The sequence below is a fragment of the Lepidochelys kempii genome, chromosome 5 (genome assembly GCF_965140285.1).
Source record: "Lepidochelys kempii isolate rLepKem1 chromosome 5, rLepKem1.hap1, whole genome shotgun sequence".
In the NCBI taxonomy this organism is placed as follows: Eukaryota; Metazoa; Chordata; order Testudines; family Cheloniidae; genus Lepidochelys; species Lepidochelys kempii.
Genome location: NC_136384.1, coordinates 92,861,139 through 92,876,237, shown reverse-complemented (window position 1 = coordinate 92,876,237; position 15,099 = coordinate 92,861,139). Strand labels below are relative to the sequence as shown.

The 15,099-nt window shown below is 39.5% G+C and overlaps 1 protein-coding gene across 1 annotated transcript in view; it reads right to left on the bottom strand.

The window, feature by feature from the left end:
• Positions 1–15,099, bottom strand: part of RASEF (RAS and EF-hand domain containing) — a 51,718-nt gene that overhangs the window by 10,699 nt on the left and 25,920 nt on the right. Inside the window, exons 7-14 of the mRNA XM_073345073.2 lie at positions 14,115–14,183; positions 11,336–11,420; positions 9,043–9,134; positions 6,028–6,259; positions 4,889–5,026; positions 4,637–4,784; positions 2,743–2,824; positions 1,478–1,592 (exon numbers count right to left, since the gene is read on the bottom strand). Coding sequence (XP_073201174.1) covers positions 1,478–1,592; positions 2,743–2,824; positions 4,637–4,784; positions 4,889–5,026; positions 6,028–6,259; positions 9,043–9,134; positions 11,336–11,420; positions 14,115–14,183 — 961 coding nt within the window. The remainder of the gene's footprint in view (positions 1–1,477; positions 1,593–2,742; positions 2,825–4,636; positions 4,785–4,888; positions 5,027–6,027; positions 6,260–9,042; positions 9,135–11,335; positions 11,421–14,114; positions 14,184–15,099) is intronic.

Below are 15,099 nucleotides of genomic sequence, written 5' to 3'. Positions count from 1 at the left end.
TCTTAAAATAGCCATCTTAATAGTGAGTCTATCAAGGAGTGAATGCATTTCCAACAAGAATTGTATTTGCTAGATAACTCTTATGGAAATTAACACTATGCCCATTATGGCTCAAAAAAGACACATTTGACTTGAAAAAGGTATAGATAAGGGCAACAAAAATGATTAGGAATACAGAACTGCTTCGATTGGAGGAGAGATTAAAAAGACGGGGACTGTTCAGTTTAGAAAAGAGATGATAAGTGGGGGATATGATAGAGGTCTATAAAATCATGAATGGTATGGAAAAAATAAATAAGGAAGTGTTATTTACCCTTTTGCATAACATCAGAACTAGGAGTCAACTGATAAAATTAATTGGCAGTGGACTTAAAACAAACATAAGGAAATATTTCTTCACATAGCGCAGAGTCTGCCTGTGGAACTCATTGCTATGGGATGTTGTGAAGGCCAAAAGTTTAACTGGGTTTAAAAAAATAGGTAAGTACATAGAGGACAGGTCCATCAATGGCTGTTAGCCAGGATGGTCAGGACTGTAACCCCAGGCTCCAAGGGTCCCTAAATCTCCAACTTCCAGAAGCTGGGACTGCACAACAGGACGGATCACTAGAAATTGCCCTGTTCTGTTCATTACCTCTGAAGCATCAGGCACTGGCAATTGTCAGAAGACAGGACACTGGGCTAGATAGGTAACTGGTCTGAACCAGTATGACCATTCTTATGTTATTTTATATGACACAATTACCCCTAGAAACAGGGGCTAATTCAATTTCCATGATAAAAAAAAAAAAGCATTCTTTCTAAGAGGGAAATGAAATTTAATTCTAATCACCTTCCTTTCTATTAAACACCTTTGGGCGAAGGGGGGAAGCCCTTTTTATTAAATGCAAATTAGTATTCAGGTAACACAAAAGGGTAATAATAAGATAAAGCTAGAGGGGAAAACACTGCTGTGGATTATTGGAAAGATGTTGGTTGTACAGAAAGAAACACACTGTACTGTGGCAGAGACCACAAGGAAAATTGAGCTTGCTCCTGTAAAGTATTTGAAATGGGTGAGTATTGCATTTTCAGATCAAAGGGAATTGAGATAGTCAGACAAGATGGGGGGGATAAGATGAGGGGAACAATATGAAATGGTTGATTACATGGTATTTTGTGATACCAAACACCACATTTCATCACATTTAATGGGAGCCCAGAAGCTTGTGTCAGGATTTAGTTTACTCTCTTTTGTCCTGAGAGCTGTGCATTTAACTTGCATTACTAGTGGAAACTGCATGTTGGCCAATTCTGCAACACAACCACCTTAATGTAGATTTAAAAACAAATAAAACAAGTATCCCTAAAAGGATTCCATGGTTCTGACCCATACCAGAGTTCTCCCAATGGAAATGCCCATTTCCTAATTAAAAAAGTATTAAAAATGACTACATAGTAAGTGTACTTTGCAAATTTCATACAGTTAAGTTCTTACCTCAATCATATCCACCCATTCTCGTACATTAAGAAAACTCTTTTCACATGTCACATCATACAACAGTAACACGCCATCTGCTCTTCTGAAGTATGACTTGGCAATACTTCGAAATCTTTTAGAAAAAATGATGTTTGAAACATTTTAAACACAGTTTTAGTATTACTATAATAATGAATCATTATTGTATTAGCTTAGTCTGATAATTACATGTCTCCCTCACAGCCTTCTTAAGAAAAATGTGACAAACTTGCATGCATTACTGAATTCATATAAAGGTTTCTCCAAATTATTTATGCACTTCTATAAACACTCCATTAAAACTTGCAGTATCCTATACTGCAATCAGACAACACTTCACAGTAAACAGCTATGTACATGAAGGACACCTTCTTTACACTGGAGTTTCAATGATATGGTAGCATGTTTATGTTCCTGCACGAGAGGCAAAGTTCATAAACACAGTGGGCCAAATTCATTTCTCGTATAACATCTCTGAAGTCAATAAAATGGGTGTGGAATATGAAACCAATGGATTTACAACAGGGATGACTCCCTCAATTATAGACTCCCTCCTCCCTCTTTTCTGTAAACGTACAGCGGCCTGCTCCAAAACTAAGATTACTGACAAGGCTTTACATTGCACATTTGAGATTCTTCACATAATGATGAAGAATGAGTGGGCCAAATATATCTTTTAACTTCCTATTCCACAAAATACACTAACTTTACTCAATGCAGAAATAGATAGCATGCTCAATACAAATTCTACTGAAGTGAATGGAAAGATTATAACTGACTTCAGTGGAATTAGACCAGGCACCTTAATATACACACAACTGTGTCAGCTAAAATGTATTGGCTCTTTGCAGTCCAGGATCTCATGAGATTTTATAGGGTTTATAGAACTACACAGATAGTTTAAAAATTCATTTATGTGAGTTCAGCAATTTGTGCAAGTTTATCATGCTTCTCTTAAAAAGACTTTGGATACTACAGAAGAGACAACTGACTGTGCTCAACGGGAATCAAGGTCAAGGACCCTAATAGGAATTTAGGTCATTGAACACCTCATAAGACTGAGCCCTTACAAATAGCAAAAGTAAGGAAGGGACTGAAAGTAAAAATAGGAGAAATAATGTGGACAAGAAACTGTTACAATTTTTCTTACAACTAGGAAAAAAGCCAGATGCTAATACAAATTCTTCACTAAGAAACAAGTCAATTCACATCGACATCCTAATAATCTGTTGAGCATTACTAACCTCTCCTGTCCTGCTGTGTCCCATAGCTGGAGCACTGTAGGTTCTCCATCAACAACCAGCCTTTTCATTTGAAAATCAACTCCTTTAAAAAGAAAAAAAAAGTGTACAAAACTAGTCAGTGGACATAATATTGGCTTTGATTTAAGAACTACATTCATACTATTACCAACATAATTACAAATGAATAGTAGTGTAAAATATTTCAAATAATAGGCTTTAACAGCCGTTTCAAATTAGATGCCATTTAGTACATTGTAAGAGAGCTCAAAAAGTTCAGGCACCCCAAAAAAATGCTGTAACTCCTCCCCCCCCATGTATTACGGTGCATAATCAATTGGTTCTTTTCGCCGGGGGGGGGGGGAAGAGGGGGAATTAAAATATGCTCTCATGAATTTACTCAGGAGTATTGATGCAAATTTCACATCATAAACAAAAAGCTCCACATATGTTACACTATAAAAGCCTTTTACAGAAAGACAGAAAATATTTTGTATAGTAGACCTTATTCCAGACAAGGAGCAAACAAAAACAAAACAAAAAATCAGAACACACAAACATACAAGTGATTTGATGGGCAGACAAAAAAGTCAAGCTTTGAACTTAATAGAACTACAGTAGTTCATGGATGCGATGATATAGATTGGACTGTTGAGACCTCCAAGCTTGTTAAAATCCCTCCAACTGCATTTGAATTAGAGCTATTCCAGGCTTCAAGAACACTTTGAAGACGAAGGGATGAAGACAAAATGATATGAAAAAGGATAGACACGAGGGTTAGGATCCTTAAGTGTCCCCCTTCTGCCTGTCTACTCATAAGGCTGTTTCGGATTCTGGGAGGGTTTGATACATGCAAAGACCTAGATAATAAGAGGTATTGGTAGAGAGGAAGCAGTTCCGAGTATAAGTATTCTTTGGAGAAAATAAGTTACTGTTTGGAGAAAGTAAGTAAGAGTGGGTGTGGCAAGGCTCCCCTCTCACCTGACTAATTGGAGATGAGCTGGGAGAAGGGGACTAGCATATGTGTTGCCTCCCCTGAAGGATGACACCAGAAGGAGAAAGTTTGCCTGCTGAACCCTCCTAGCATGAGGATCAAAGGACTAATTAGGGGAAGAGAGTCAGTTGGAGGAGAATCCGGCTGAGGCACCACTGGTGACCTAAATGAGGATGTACTCCAGATGAGGGACTCCTGGCTTAAGGAGATAATCAATAACTTCTGAATTATCCAGCTCTAGGGAGAAGGCTGGGGATCCTACTTTAAGGAGAGACAGAGTGATTTCTTGAAGTACACCCCGCTCCAGGAGGAGAGCTGGGGGTTCCACTCTTAAGCAGAGAGACCTGTAATTGCCTAAATTATAACCCTGCTCTAAGGCGGGAAGCTGAAGACTCCTGATTTGAGGAGGGACAGAAAGTGACAATTTAAAGTCCAGTTCCAGAAAGGGGGCTGGGAGAGCTCCTGAAGAGGAGCAAGAGACTCTTATATAGATTCAGAGTGGGCATAAACTGGAGCAACTAACAAAGGGAGTTAAACTTTGTAGAAAAAGTCTTAATAAAAATCAGACTCCAGGACGAGGGTACGTGGTTTTGAACCAACCTAATTGACTGAAAGAATCCCAGGGGCCCTGAGTGCACTGCAACTGCAGGGCCATGAGGAGCCACATGGGGGTTAGCAATCATAGCAGGAAAGAGAAAAGATAATGGAAAACTGAAAGAGAATTTTTTTGTAAAGTCAGTTCCAGGATCCTGATACTGCAGCGCCTCCACACCGATTTTAACAGGGGAGGTCTTTGTGCAGTGTGTGTTCAGGACATGTTTTATAGAGATAACTAAATGGTCCTGTTTCCCCCAACCTAATACATATTTAGGCACCCATATGCTTTAGATCTCAAATCCTTACCCAGAGTTGCACTGGTGTTTCCTCGAAATTCATTCTTGCAAAGTCTCATAAGGAAACTGGATTTCCCTACTGCTGCATCCCCAGCAAGAACTATCTTGTAAGCCTTCTCTGAATTAGGGTATTTCAGGTTACAGTCTATTGTGTCTGTCTAAAAGCAAAAAGAGCCCACCAAATCCATATTAAAAATGAAAACAAATTGCAATATCGTTATGTATATCAAACTAAAATATAAAATTGCTCTGGACTGGTTACCTGTGGAGAGAGAGCAGGGAGACACCTCCTTGTTGAAGCACTAGAGCTGCTTCGACTGACTGGTTGTGAGGGTTTCCAATCTTCTGCTGTACTGCTGTTGTCAGGACTATGAGCCTCTTCATCCCTGATCTCTGGAACCTGCAAGTACCAGCAAATGTTATGTTACTATTTTTGTAATATCTCAATTCAGAAAAAGAATAGTGCTTTGAAGTGTTAGGTATCTTGGATTTTTTTCCCCAAAACAAATATCTTTCTCTACTCTAGTGTTCTCAAGAACAATCATTGCCAAATGCCCAGTACTCATAAACAACCCTACAACATCAATCTGGTTTCCAGATGTAATAGGAGTAAAAGATTTCAGTAAGGAAATATTCAGATTCAAAGGGATTACAAGAAACAGTGCAAAAAAATTACTTCAAAAGTTATGAAATACTTCAACTAGTTTGAGCCACCAACTCCTCAATTAAACAAAGTCACAGCAGTTGACTTTAATTGGTACCCTTAGTAGCATTCTCAACACAAAGACCAGGGACTGAAGAGTCAGGGAGACTGAGCTACTTGGGAGTCAGGAGGCCAGTATTCTATACCCAGCTCTGTCACTGCCTCACAGTAAGTCACAACATCTATCTCCATTTCAGTTTCCTCTTTAGTTAAATTAAGACAACAATGCTTTCCTATGTTGTAAAGTTTTTTGAGATCTCTGCATGTAAAATGTTGTAAGCTTTAATCTATTATTATTATTCTCCTCTTTCCACATCACTGCCAAGGCACATTGGCAGGATGTATTCCCTCTATTGTATCTGTTTTGTTGATAAGAGGAGGACTTTAATCTTCAGGGCTAACAATTTATCAACTTTCACAAATATTAAATTCACTTTTACAAACTTACAAAAAGATATAGGGTCATTAATGAGCCTATACAACCAGTTAAAATAGGACTGTTTTTAAATCACAGAGTGTTCCCTTAAGCATCCCACAAAAATATCCTATTAATTCTGTTTTAATGCTTATAGCCCAGGTAAAGACAATTTAGGTTCCCTGACTCATATGAAAAGATCAATTTCACTTTACAAACAGGGGGCTAATTTTGCCTCCAAACAAAAGGTATCTCTTAGAAATGCAGTAAGACTGGAGCTTACATCTGTATCAGAAGCATCACCAACAGAACTGTCCTGCATACAGTGTGGCTTTTGAAAACTTCTTTGATGTCGCCATTCCATTTCTGAATCATATTCATTTGAGTCTCTCAAGGTAGACAAACCACTGTCAAAGCAGCTTTCAGACAAGCTATCAGCATCACAGTTTATCCTTTGCAGAGGGTCACAAAGGGCTAAACACTCATCTTCATCCACATAGGAAGAACGAGATGATCTGGTGACAAAAGTGGGGGGAAATATGCTTTTTACAGGACCCAACAAAAGAAGACATTTCAGCTACACATTTTATTGCCCTTTACTGAAAGAAGGATCTCTATTTTTTTAATCTCCAATAAATGAGTTCCTTAATTTAGGCCCTTAGAAGTGAGCACCCAAACAGTTCATCTAACATGCCATGGTGAGGATGTTGTAGTTATTCAAAGCCTGGCATAATGAGTTATTCTTAAATCCAAAAGGAAATGGTTGTTTAAAAAATTGAACATTGTACCAGGAACATATTAAAAATAGGGCAGTAGAGATGTTAGTGCATCCCAGGACCTGGAAGATGGTCTCGATATACTGAACCTGAATGTAAATGGATGTATCCAGGTTTTAGCTCATAATTTATTGGCCTGCAAATATCTGTGAATATGAAAAAGGAGGCAACAGAAATCACAAGCTCAGCAACAGTAGAAGAAGCAGTGCAGAAATGTGTTCAGTTCCAGTTTTGGTTGTCCTACACATAATCTTTAGCGTAACAGCAGAAACAACTGGTTTCTCCTAAGTATGGGCTTGACTCTCCCCTCCTTTCCAAGCCAATGTTCCCCTTTGATTCTCTTTCCTTTTCCAAGGCCATCTTTGTTTTGCTTTGGGTGCCATGACAGACAATAGGATACTCAAATGGCAATAGTGCTTGAAGTAAAAGTGACTCACTGTCTTTGCTTTTTAAGTTAATTTGTACAAAAAGGGGAAAGGAAACTAGAGAGAGAAATGGAGGGAGGGAGGACAACCTTCAAAAAAGGTATTACGGTCTCCAGCCCCTATCTGCATCAAGCAGGGACAGGAGCAAATAAAAGTAAAGTGGGGTAGAAAATGCCTGAAAGTAGTGTTCTATCTTATAGGAGTGGAGATGCAGGACATCTCAGTTGCAGCTAATATAGCCAATGGCAGCATTGTTCCTTGTAGAGTTTTGTTGCCAGGTGATCTGAGCACTAGTGTGCAGCATGGAGATGCAGCCTTCTGTGGGGCTGGAGTTTCTATTCATTGGGATTCACAGGGTTGCCAACTCCCATATAATTCCTAGCCACTACTGGCCAGCAAGGGCCATTACAGGGACTATTTTCTGTTGCAACAACTTCAGAACTATCTATTTCCATGCTCCCAGGGTAATGAGTTTTCATTCAAATACTCATGATCTTGGTTTTGGAATACCACAGTAGTACAGTAGTACTATTTGTATTTATGCACATAGCCTATAGAAAATCACTGATATACCTGTATGAACAAAGGGTGCAAACTGTAGCAAAGTTAAGAGCATTAAGCATAAATAACCTCAGGCAGAGGACTACATTAGTCAAATTTTCAAAATCAGTAAATCACGTATTCAGTGTTGGGAATCCATACATGCTTAAGGCAACTTAATTTGAGAGACGTTATATGACCAGAGAAAAGAAAAATATATTTACTATTGCAAATGTCTTAAAAGCAACGTTAGAATCCAAACGAGCACCCAGATTTCTTAACACTGATCTAATGTTTCTTGTATGATACGAAGTGTTGAAAATGGACAAGCATTTTGGGAACAGAAGTTCATCTCTCTCTAAATACTGCTAAACCATACCTGCCAGGAATGAGTTTTACCCCTGGCACATGTACTTTCGAAGAAGTCAATTTTTCCACTTTAGATTGGAATACACTAGATTGCACAGAATAGCAGGTTTGTTTAATGCTCTCAGAGAAGGACATCTCTCAGGCCTGCTAAATAGACTTCTTCCTTCCTTCCTTCACCTCAGAAAATTACTCCATTTAATGTGCAACTTAGTAAGGGACATCTCCTTTCAAATATACAGAGGATCCAACAAGAGGGAACCTATTTTTTCTGCGTTCAGCAGAAGGATAGTTTGTTGCAATCAGAATTTTATAGCCTGCAAACAAGTCTCCAACATGAAGACAGCAGATTCAATAACAGTATTGAATTAATGATATATTTGGATATCATTAGTGTAAAATGAAAGCCAATTTAATGTTTACAAAGGATTATCAACTCACTGCCAAAATATATATTTAACCATATAAAGGCCCTAATATAGATCTATATGCAGTTTGAGTACCAAAGGGGGGGGGAGGGGAAGCAAAAAATCTGTCATTTAAGAAAGAAAACACATTTTTCACTGCAGTTCTGGCTAACTCCAAAGGGAATGCATCAGGCCAGTAAAATGGTATGACCTACAGCCTGATCCAAAGCCCAGTGAGGTCAATGGGAGTATTTCCATTGATTTCAGTGGGTTTTGGATCTAGAACTTACAGCCAATAAAACAAAGTAGACAGTTAGTTGCTTTGACCATTTAATAGGTTAGCCCAAGAATTTTTGAAGCTGAAAATTAATTAAATGGTCTTATCCTCTCTAGACATCCCATTCTGCAAAGTGCTGAGCAAAAGTGCTGAGCACACTCACTTAACTGGGATTTCATTGAGAGATGAGGATTTTTAACCCCTTGAAGAACTAGGCCCTCATACACTGATAGAAGTTATTACACAGGGGACACCAGCTATACAGGTTAAAGATTTGGAAAAAACAGTGCTGTCTCTTTTAAGTACTGAAGGGACCATTTAAGAATGGTCCATATTAGAATCATGTTTTGTAAGGCTTGGTCTTGCTGAGTTTCTTGAGTTGGAACTGAGAAAAGACAGAACAGGCTGTTTAACTCTGTCATTTTGTATTAAGTATTTGGCTGTTTGAAGACATGTATAATTGTCCATCCTTATGCTATAATTTAAGTAAAAATGTACCAGGCCTACCTGTCATATCGTGGATTTTGAGGAGACTGGCCACCATTACATTTGGGGCTGTTTCTAGTAATTGTATTCCCCGGAGAGATGTTTGTTAGACGCTGTAATAGATGAGCAGAAAGGTCTATAAATATCTTGTTGTACATGTGTGTTTGTCTTTTTGTACATGTGGGACTACAGCCATCACAACTAACCCTGCTGTATGTTATGATGTAAATCCAACCTTTTCTTTTCCTTATCCTTTAGAACAGGACTGGATGTCAACATGTATATATGTCCAACATATTACATTCAAATATGTAATGTTTGGGGTCCATAATGTCATCCTACTTCTGGAGTTATTGCTGCCTACTCAACTATCAAGCAGCAATGGGATTTCTGAGAGAGTGAAGTGGCTGGTATGTATAACAGTGTCATTTGAGCAAGTGACCTAATTCCATGAACTATAAGACAGTCTTCTAGAAAAGCAGTATTCTGGGGAATGACCAACGATTTCGCTCTCATTTTGGAAGAGCCACCAGTTAGAATATGTAGGTGGTCAAGATGGAGAGAGTGAAATCTCCAGTGTGATTCAAATACCCTCAGGTCATAGACATTCAGGCCCCTGGAAGACATAATACCAAATTTTAAAGGCTCAATATCTATTTTACCAAAACATGCTCACCTTTCCAGCCAGGGTCCAGCTGTGATGGGGCTAGAAGCAGTGGGCTGGAGGGAGAGAATGGAGTTCCCGGCTAGAAGCAGCTGAGACAGTATTTCACATACCCCCTCTCCTTTCCTCTCTTACCCTTCCCCCTTTGCTTTCAGCATGTAAGGGCTGCTTTTCTCTTCCTTGTGTCGCAGGGTGTATGGGGGAGAGGGAGGGAGTCACATGGTACATTTGAGCCTGGACTCAGGGGGCCTGGCCCACCCACCACTGCTGTCACGGGTGGTGGGAATGATGCTGGATCCAGGTGATTGGCTCCCATTTGGTAGGGGAGAAGGGAGGAGGGTTAATACAGTTTGCTATCTAGGCAGGGGAACCATTGTGGGCTTCCTGTTTCAGCCTCACCCTTCCTAACCCATCTAGTTGCTGGATCTCTGGTGAAGCCAGGGGCTTGTCTGACAACCAGTTTTAGGGTCTGGAAGTTTTAGAGTCTTTTCCTATATGGCAAAACTGGCAAACTGCTGGGTGTTTTTTTCACCTAGAATCAGAATGTTTGATTGAGGGGAGGCGGAGGGTTATGTTACAACTATTGCAATGTTGGATGGTACCAGTGCAGTTGATGGGTTAGAAGGAGTCCAGTGCAGGTCCCTGTAGCTCAGTGGACTGCTTAGGCGCATATCTCCTCAGCACACAGTGAGGGAGTTGCCTCTATATCTCAGCATGTAGCTCCTCTCATCTTATCTCACCTACCTCCAATGTTGAGGAGGGGAGCTGTTTGGGACTCTAGCTTCCGATCAAGATCCCTCGGCAGGCCAGACGGTATAGAGGGGGCCTGGCCTTCACAACCATCCTCAAATTTATAGTCCATTGGGACTATTGGGGCCAGTTGACATTCCCATAAGAAAAACCCTGCAGGGTGGTTTGGGGGAGCTACTCCAGCTAGGTAAGAGTTTTAAATGAATAACATTGTGTCCACTACATTTAACCACACTGTGTCTTGCTGTTTCCCTGTCCTCATCAAACCAGACTCCTCTCAGGGGTTGTTTACACTTTGAGCTGGAGGTGCAATTCCCAGCTTGAGGAGACATGCCCACAGTAGCTTGATCAGAGCTAGCATGTTAAAACTAGAGTAGCTGCAGCGGCACAAGCAGCGTGAGAGGCTAGCCACCTCAAGCACATCCGAAGCATCTTGGACAGGTACATACTTGAGGCAGCTAACTCCTCACACTGCTACAGCTACACTCTATTTCTAACACACTGGTTCACTCAGAGCTCACACGACTATTTCTCCTTAAGCTGGAATTTACACCTTGCAGCTCAAAGTGTAGACATACCTTCCTTCAAATTACAGCAAACAGGGAGAATCCAGAGCACAGGAACTATGAGTGGCCTCATAGAGGTGGGGCAGTGGTATATGATATATGTGTGTATAACCCCAATATTTAATAGGAATTACCTACACACACAGAGACAGTAGACAACTTCAAAATGTAGTAACACTGCACCAAAATCTGCTCTCAGTTACATGAATGTAAACCCAGAATGACCCTACTGAAGTCAATGGAGTTTTCTCCGCTTACCCTGATGTAAGAGAGAGCAGAATACGGCCCATTATATAAAACATATTAGTATAACTTATAATTTTATATTACATACCAGTGATCTGTTGCATTTGCTTAAACTGTTTTCTAGTGCACTCCTTAAACCATCATTGCTGTCATGTAGTTTTCTGTTAGCTGATCTAAGATGAAACAGGTAACAAAATTAAAGTTTTCTTGCACTCTACTGAAAAGTGTGGGTCCAGAGCCACTATTGTACTCAAAGAATAACGTGAGCATTTTCTGATGAACAACTGTCAACTGCGGATGTTTACTCTCAAGGAAACTGTGAGCTAAGACTGGGCTCATCACTGCAACTGTAGACAGGGGGTCCTTAGTTGACTGGCCAGAAGACAAGGAGTTATTACTGCTTTAAGGGCTCTCTCTGCTGAAGAAGGGAAAGTTTACCTGGACAGAACGTGAAAGAGCAGGTGGTCACTGGACCAGGTCAGGAGGGGCACTGCCCTTCCAACTGATCTGCAATGGGGGGGAAGGAAGGACTTGACACCCTGACTAATGTGTCAACAAACCAATTAAGAAACAGCAAGGAGAGTCATACCTCTACAAGAGTGTGACGAGAACGGAATTTGCCCAAACAAAGCCGTACAGATTTTTTAGTGTAGGTGCCTCTCTTTCTTTAGAGGGAAGGGAGTTAGGGGTTCACCCATCCAACTGGGGAGTGGATATATTTTTGTCCAATATTAAGGAAGGAATTGGTAAATATCTGAGAACCCAGAGGTAGAGAGAGGCAGCCAAGCTAATTGCTGGCACCTCCATGTGGCAGATGTCCACTGTAGGTACTCATTATGAAAGGGATACAGTTATCACATCAAATGAACTGTTGCAGGGTGATTTAAGGGGATTTAGAAGGAAGCATCCCTTAAAGGAGCTGTGAAAGGAAGGCTTGGGGCTCCTATATCTGGTACAGAGGGGAACCAACCGTCTCCTTTTCCTAGCCCCTTAGCCCTCATACAAGGGTAGAGTGGCAGGGTCTCAGCAAAAGGATGGCTGGGACTAGGTTGGGGGATTATGTGGAAATGATTAAGGGAAGAATTATGACCTGAACTGTGGAATTTAATGTTAGAAACTCCCAGTTATTTTAGATGAATAAATGTGTGGCCGAATTAAACCATATCCATTGCCTCGCGACTTTCTTCAAACGTGGCTGGACAATGTAAAAAACAGAATAGGTTATTTTAATCCTCCTGCTGGGAATTTGACTGCTTTGCAATCTTTACGGCACACTTCATTGTATTTCTTCTCTTTTGACTATTTTGTTTATCTTTATATGCAAACATATGGCTAGCCTTTGATGTACAAAGTTTTATGGTGGGAGGAATTCAGGAGGAAAAGCCCAATAACTTGGTCCACTGTGAAATCATTAAAATATTATATATATTACATTCTAAAAAAACCTACACTGAAATAATATGACTACTCGTGGTAGTAAAGTTGACCACATGTATGTTTCCAAGATCAGGGCCGAAGGATGTAAAGTCAAGACCATTAAATAGGGGCATACCTGCAAAGTTAGAAAGTTACATATAAAGAACGTTATCTTGAATTCACAAAAGGAAGATCATAAATGCTATACTTTTTTAAAAAATGAGTGCCTCTGAGTGCCACTGGGATAACTTTAAGGAGAGATTTGGTTCAATTACTTGGAAGAAAAACCATGAGTATAATGAGGAAACTTGCTGAGGATATAAAACTATTTAGATTGGTTTCAGAGTAGCAGCCGTGTTAGTCTGTAGCCGCAAAAAGAAAAGGAGTACTTGTGGCACCTTAGAGACTAACATATTTATTTGAGCACAAGCTTTCGTGAGCTACAGCATCCGATGAAGTGAGCTGTAGCTCACGAAAGCTTATGCTCAAATGAATTTGTTAGTCTCTAAGGTGCAACAAGTACTCCTTTTCTTTTTATTTACATTGGGTGATTCTTGAAGGCAGCGGTGTTTGTACATCATACAGCACTGGACACATTGTTGGTGCTTTAAAGATAATGATAAAAGAGGGAGTTACTGCAGAGGCAAAGTCAATAAAAACGGAGCCAAGTGATAATATTTAGAATAACATGGATAGACAAGGATCTTATTCAGCTTATTATAGAGAAATGAAAGACAGTGAGGCTAAGAACAAAAATCCCACAAAGTATTAGAGACTCAGCAGTTTCACACACTACCAAATATTGAACTGAAGAAGCTGGCAGTTGTGGTGGTTAAATCTTTAATATTTTTGGCCCCTTTAAGTAAATAGGGAGCTCTGCTTATAAATCAGTGGCATGATATGGTCCAGTATCCCTCTGCTCAACAGCATTACAGAAAAAAATGCAGACAGAACTGTAGGATGCATAAATAGAGACATCAGGGATAGGCTCTCAAAAACCATTCTAGTGCTATATATAAAGGTAATAATGTTTGCAGTTATTCTGTGGTAAAATAAAAATGACGTAGTCAACCAGTACCAGTCCAAACATATCTGAGCCATTACAACTTAAATTTTTGAGGAGTTGAGACAGAATATGCTTTCATCTTTTGTGAAAGGACAAGATTATATAGGGATCACATGGAGGGATACAAAATTCAGATAGTATTTTTACACAGTGTTCCCAGGTTGCTGCATGTGATACTAAAACTATGCTTAAATAGTCCAGGTAGTAGAGTGAAGTCTACTACAACAGAAACAGTTTAAATTGCAGCTAAAAAAACATTTTCCCTTGATAATATTTTCTTCTCCAATTCCATCAAGATATCCCTACAACTAGAGAAATGTGTTTAGCTGTGCACACTTCAGAATAAAGTTTGTAAATATAGAACAGTGAACTATTAAAAACTTACTGAAGTATTTCAATTTGTCTTTCCAGGCTCTCTCTGTCTTCAGTGTATTCTCGGACCATTTCCAGGTCTCTGCAAAATATGAAGTTATACTTCTCTACATACCCTGCTCCATTGTCTAGAGTATTAACTCTTGCAGAAAACAAAATTCAACTGTAACAGATTTTGAATAAGTTAATTAGAAACCTAAGAAATAATTTAGAGGGGTGCAAATTTATGGGGGGGGGAAGCAATTGGTTTGAGTGTTTAAGTTACACCAGGTTTTGATTGTTTTGTTTGTTTATATTAAAAAAGAAATTTGTGCTAAAATATTTTAGCAGTTTGATAACAGACCAGGAGTTCTCAAACATTCATCATGTCTCAAAAGAGATTGTTTTGCAAATGCTTCCCATCCAATTCACAATCACATGGACCACTTCCTCTCCCAATCGTGGTCAACTTTGACAGCTGTGATAATTACTGATATGAAAAAAAACAGTATTAGTAAAGATTTTAATGCATCATTAACTTGTTCTAAATGTAATTCAGCAGCTGGAAACAAGAAGCCAGCACCTTGTGAACAGCCAGGGTTCCACCCACAAGGAAATTCCAAAAGGTACGGAAGTTTCAAAACTGGCTAGTGTGCATGGACATAGACAACCAGGGACTTGGGTGGCTTTTGCCAGTTCCCTCCTGATCCTCTTACAACCCAGGGATTTCATTAATAATGGAAACACTGCGTTTGGAACAGAAGCTCATTTATCTCACTTTATTAAAAGTGGACAAATTTAGTCATGACACCAAACTACGCATTTAAGCAATAGCCAACAGCTATTATTTTATAATTTTGTAACTCTAGCTTCCCCAAAGATTAAAAATTGTCGATATCCCTGCTATGTGTACAAAATACTTTGAATTCAACAAGTATTTTACAGGGGGATTTAGCACAAGAAATTAATGCCAATTTGACTCCGATGTTCTGTAAAGGTTAAAGGACCAATCCTACAAT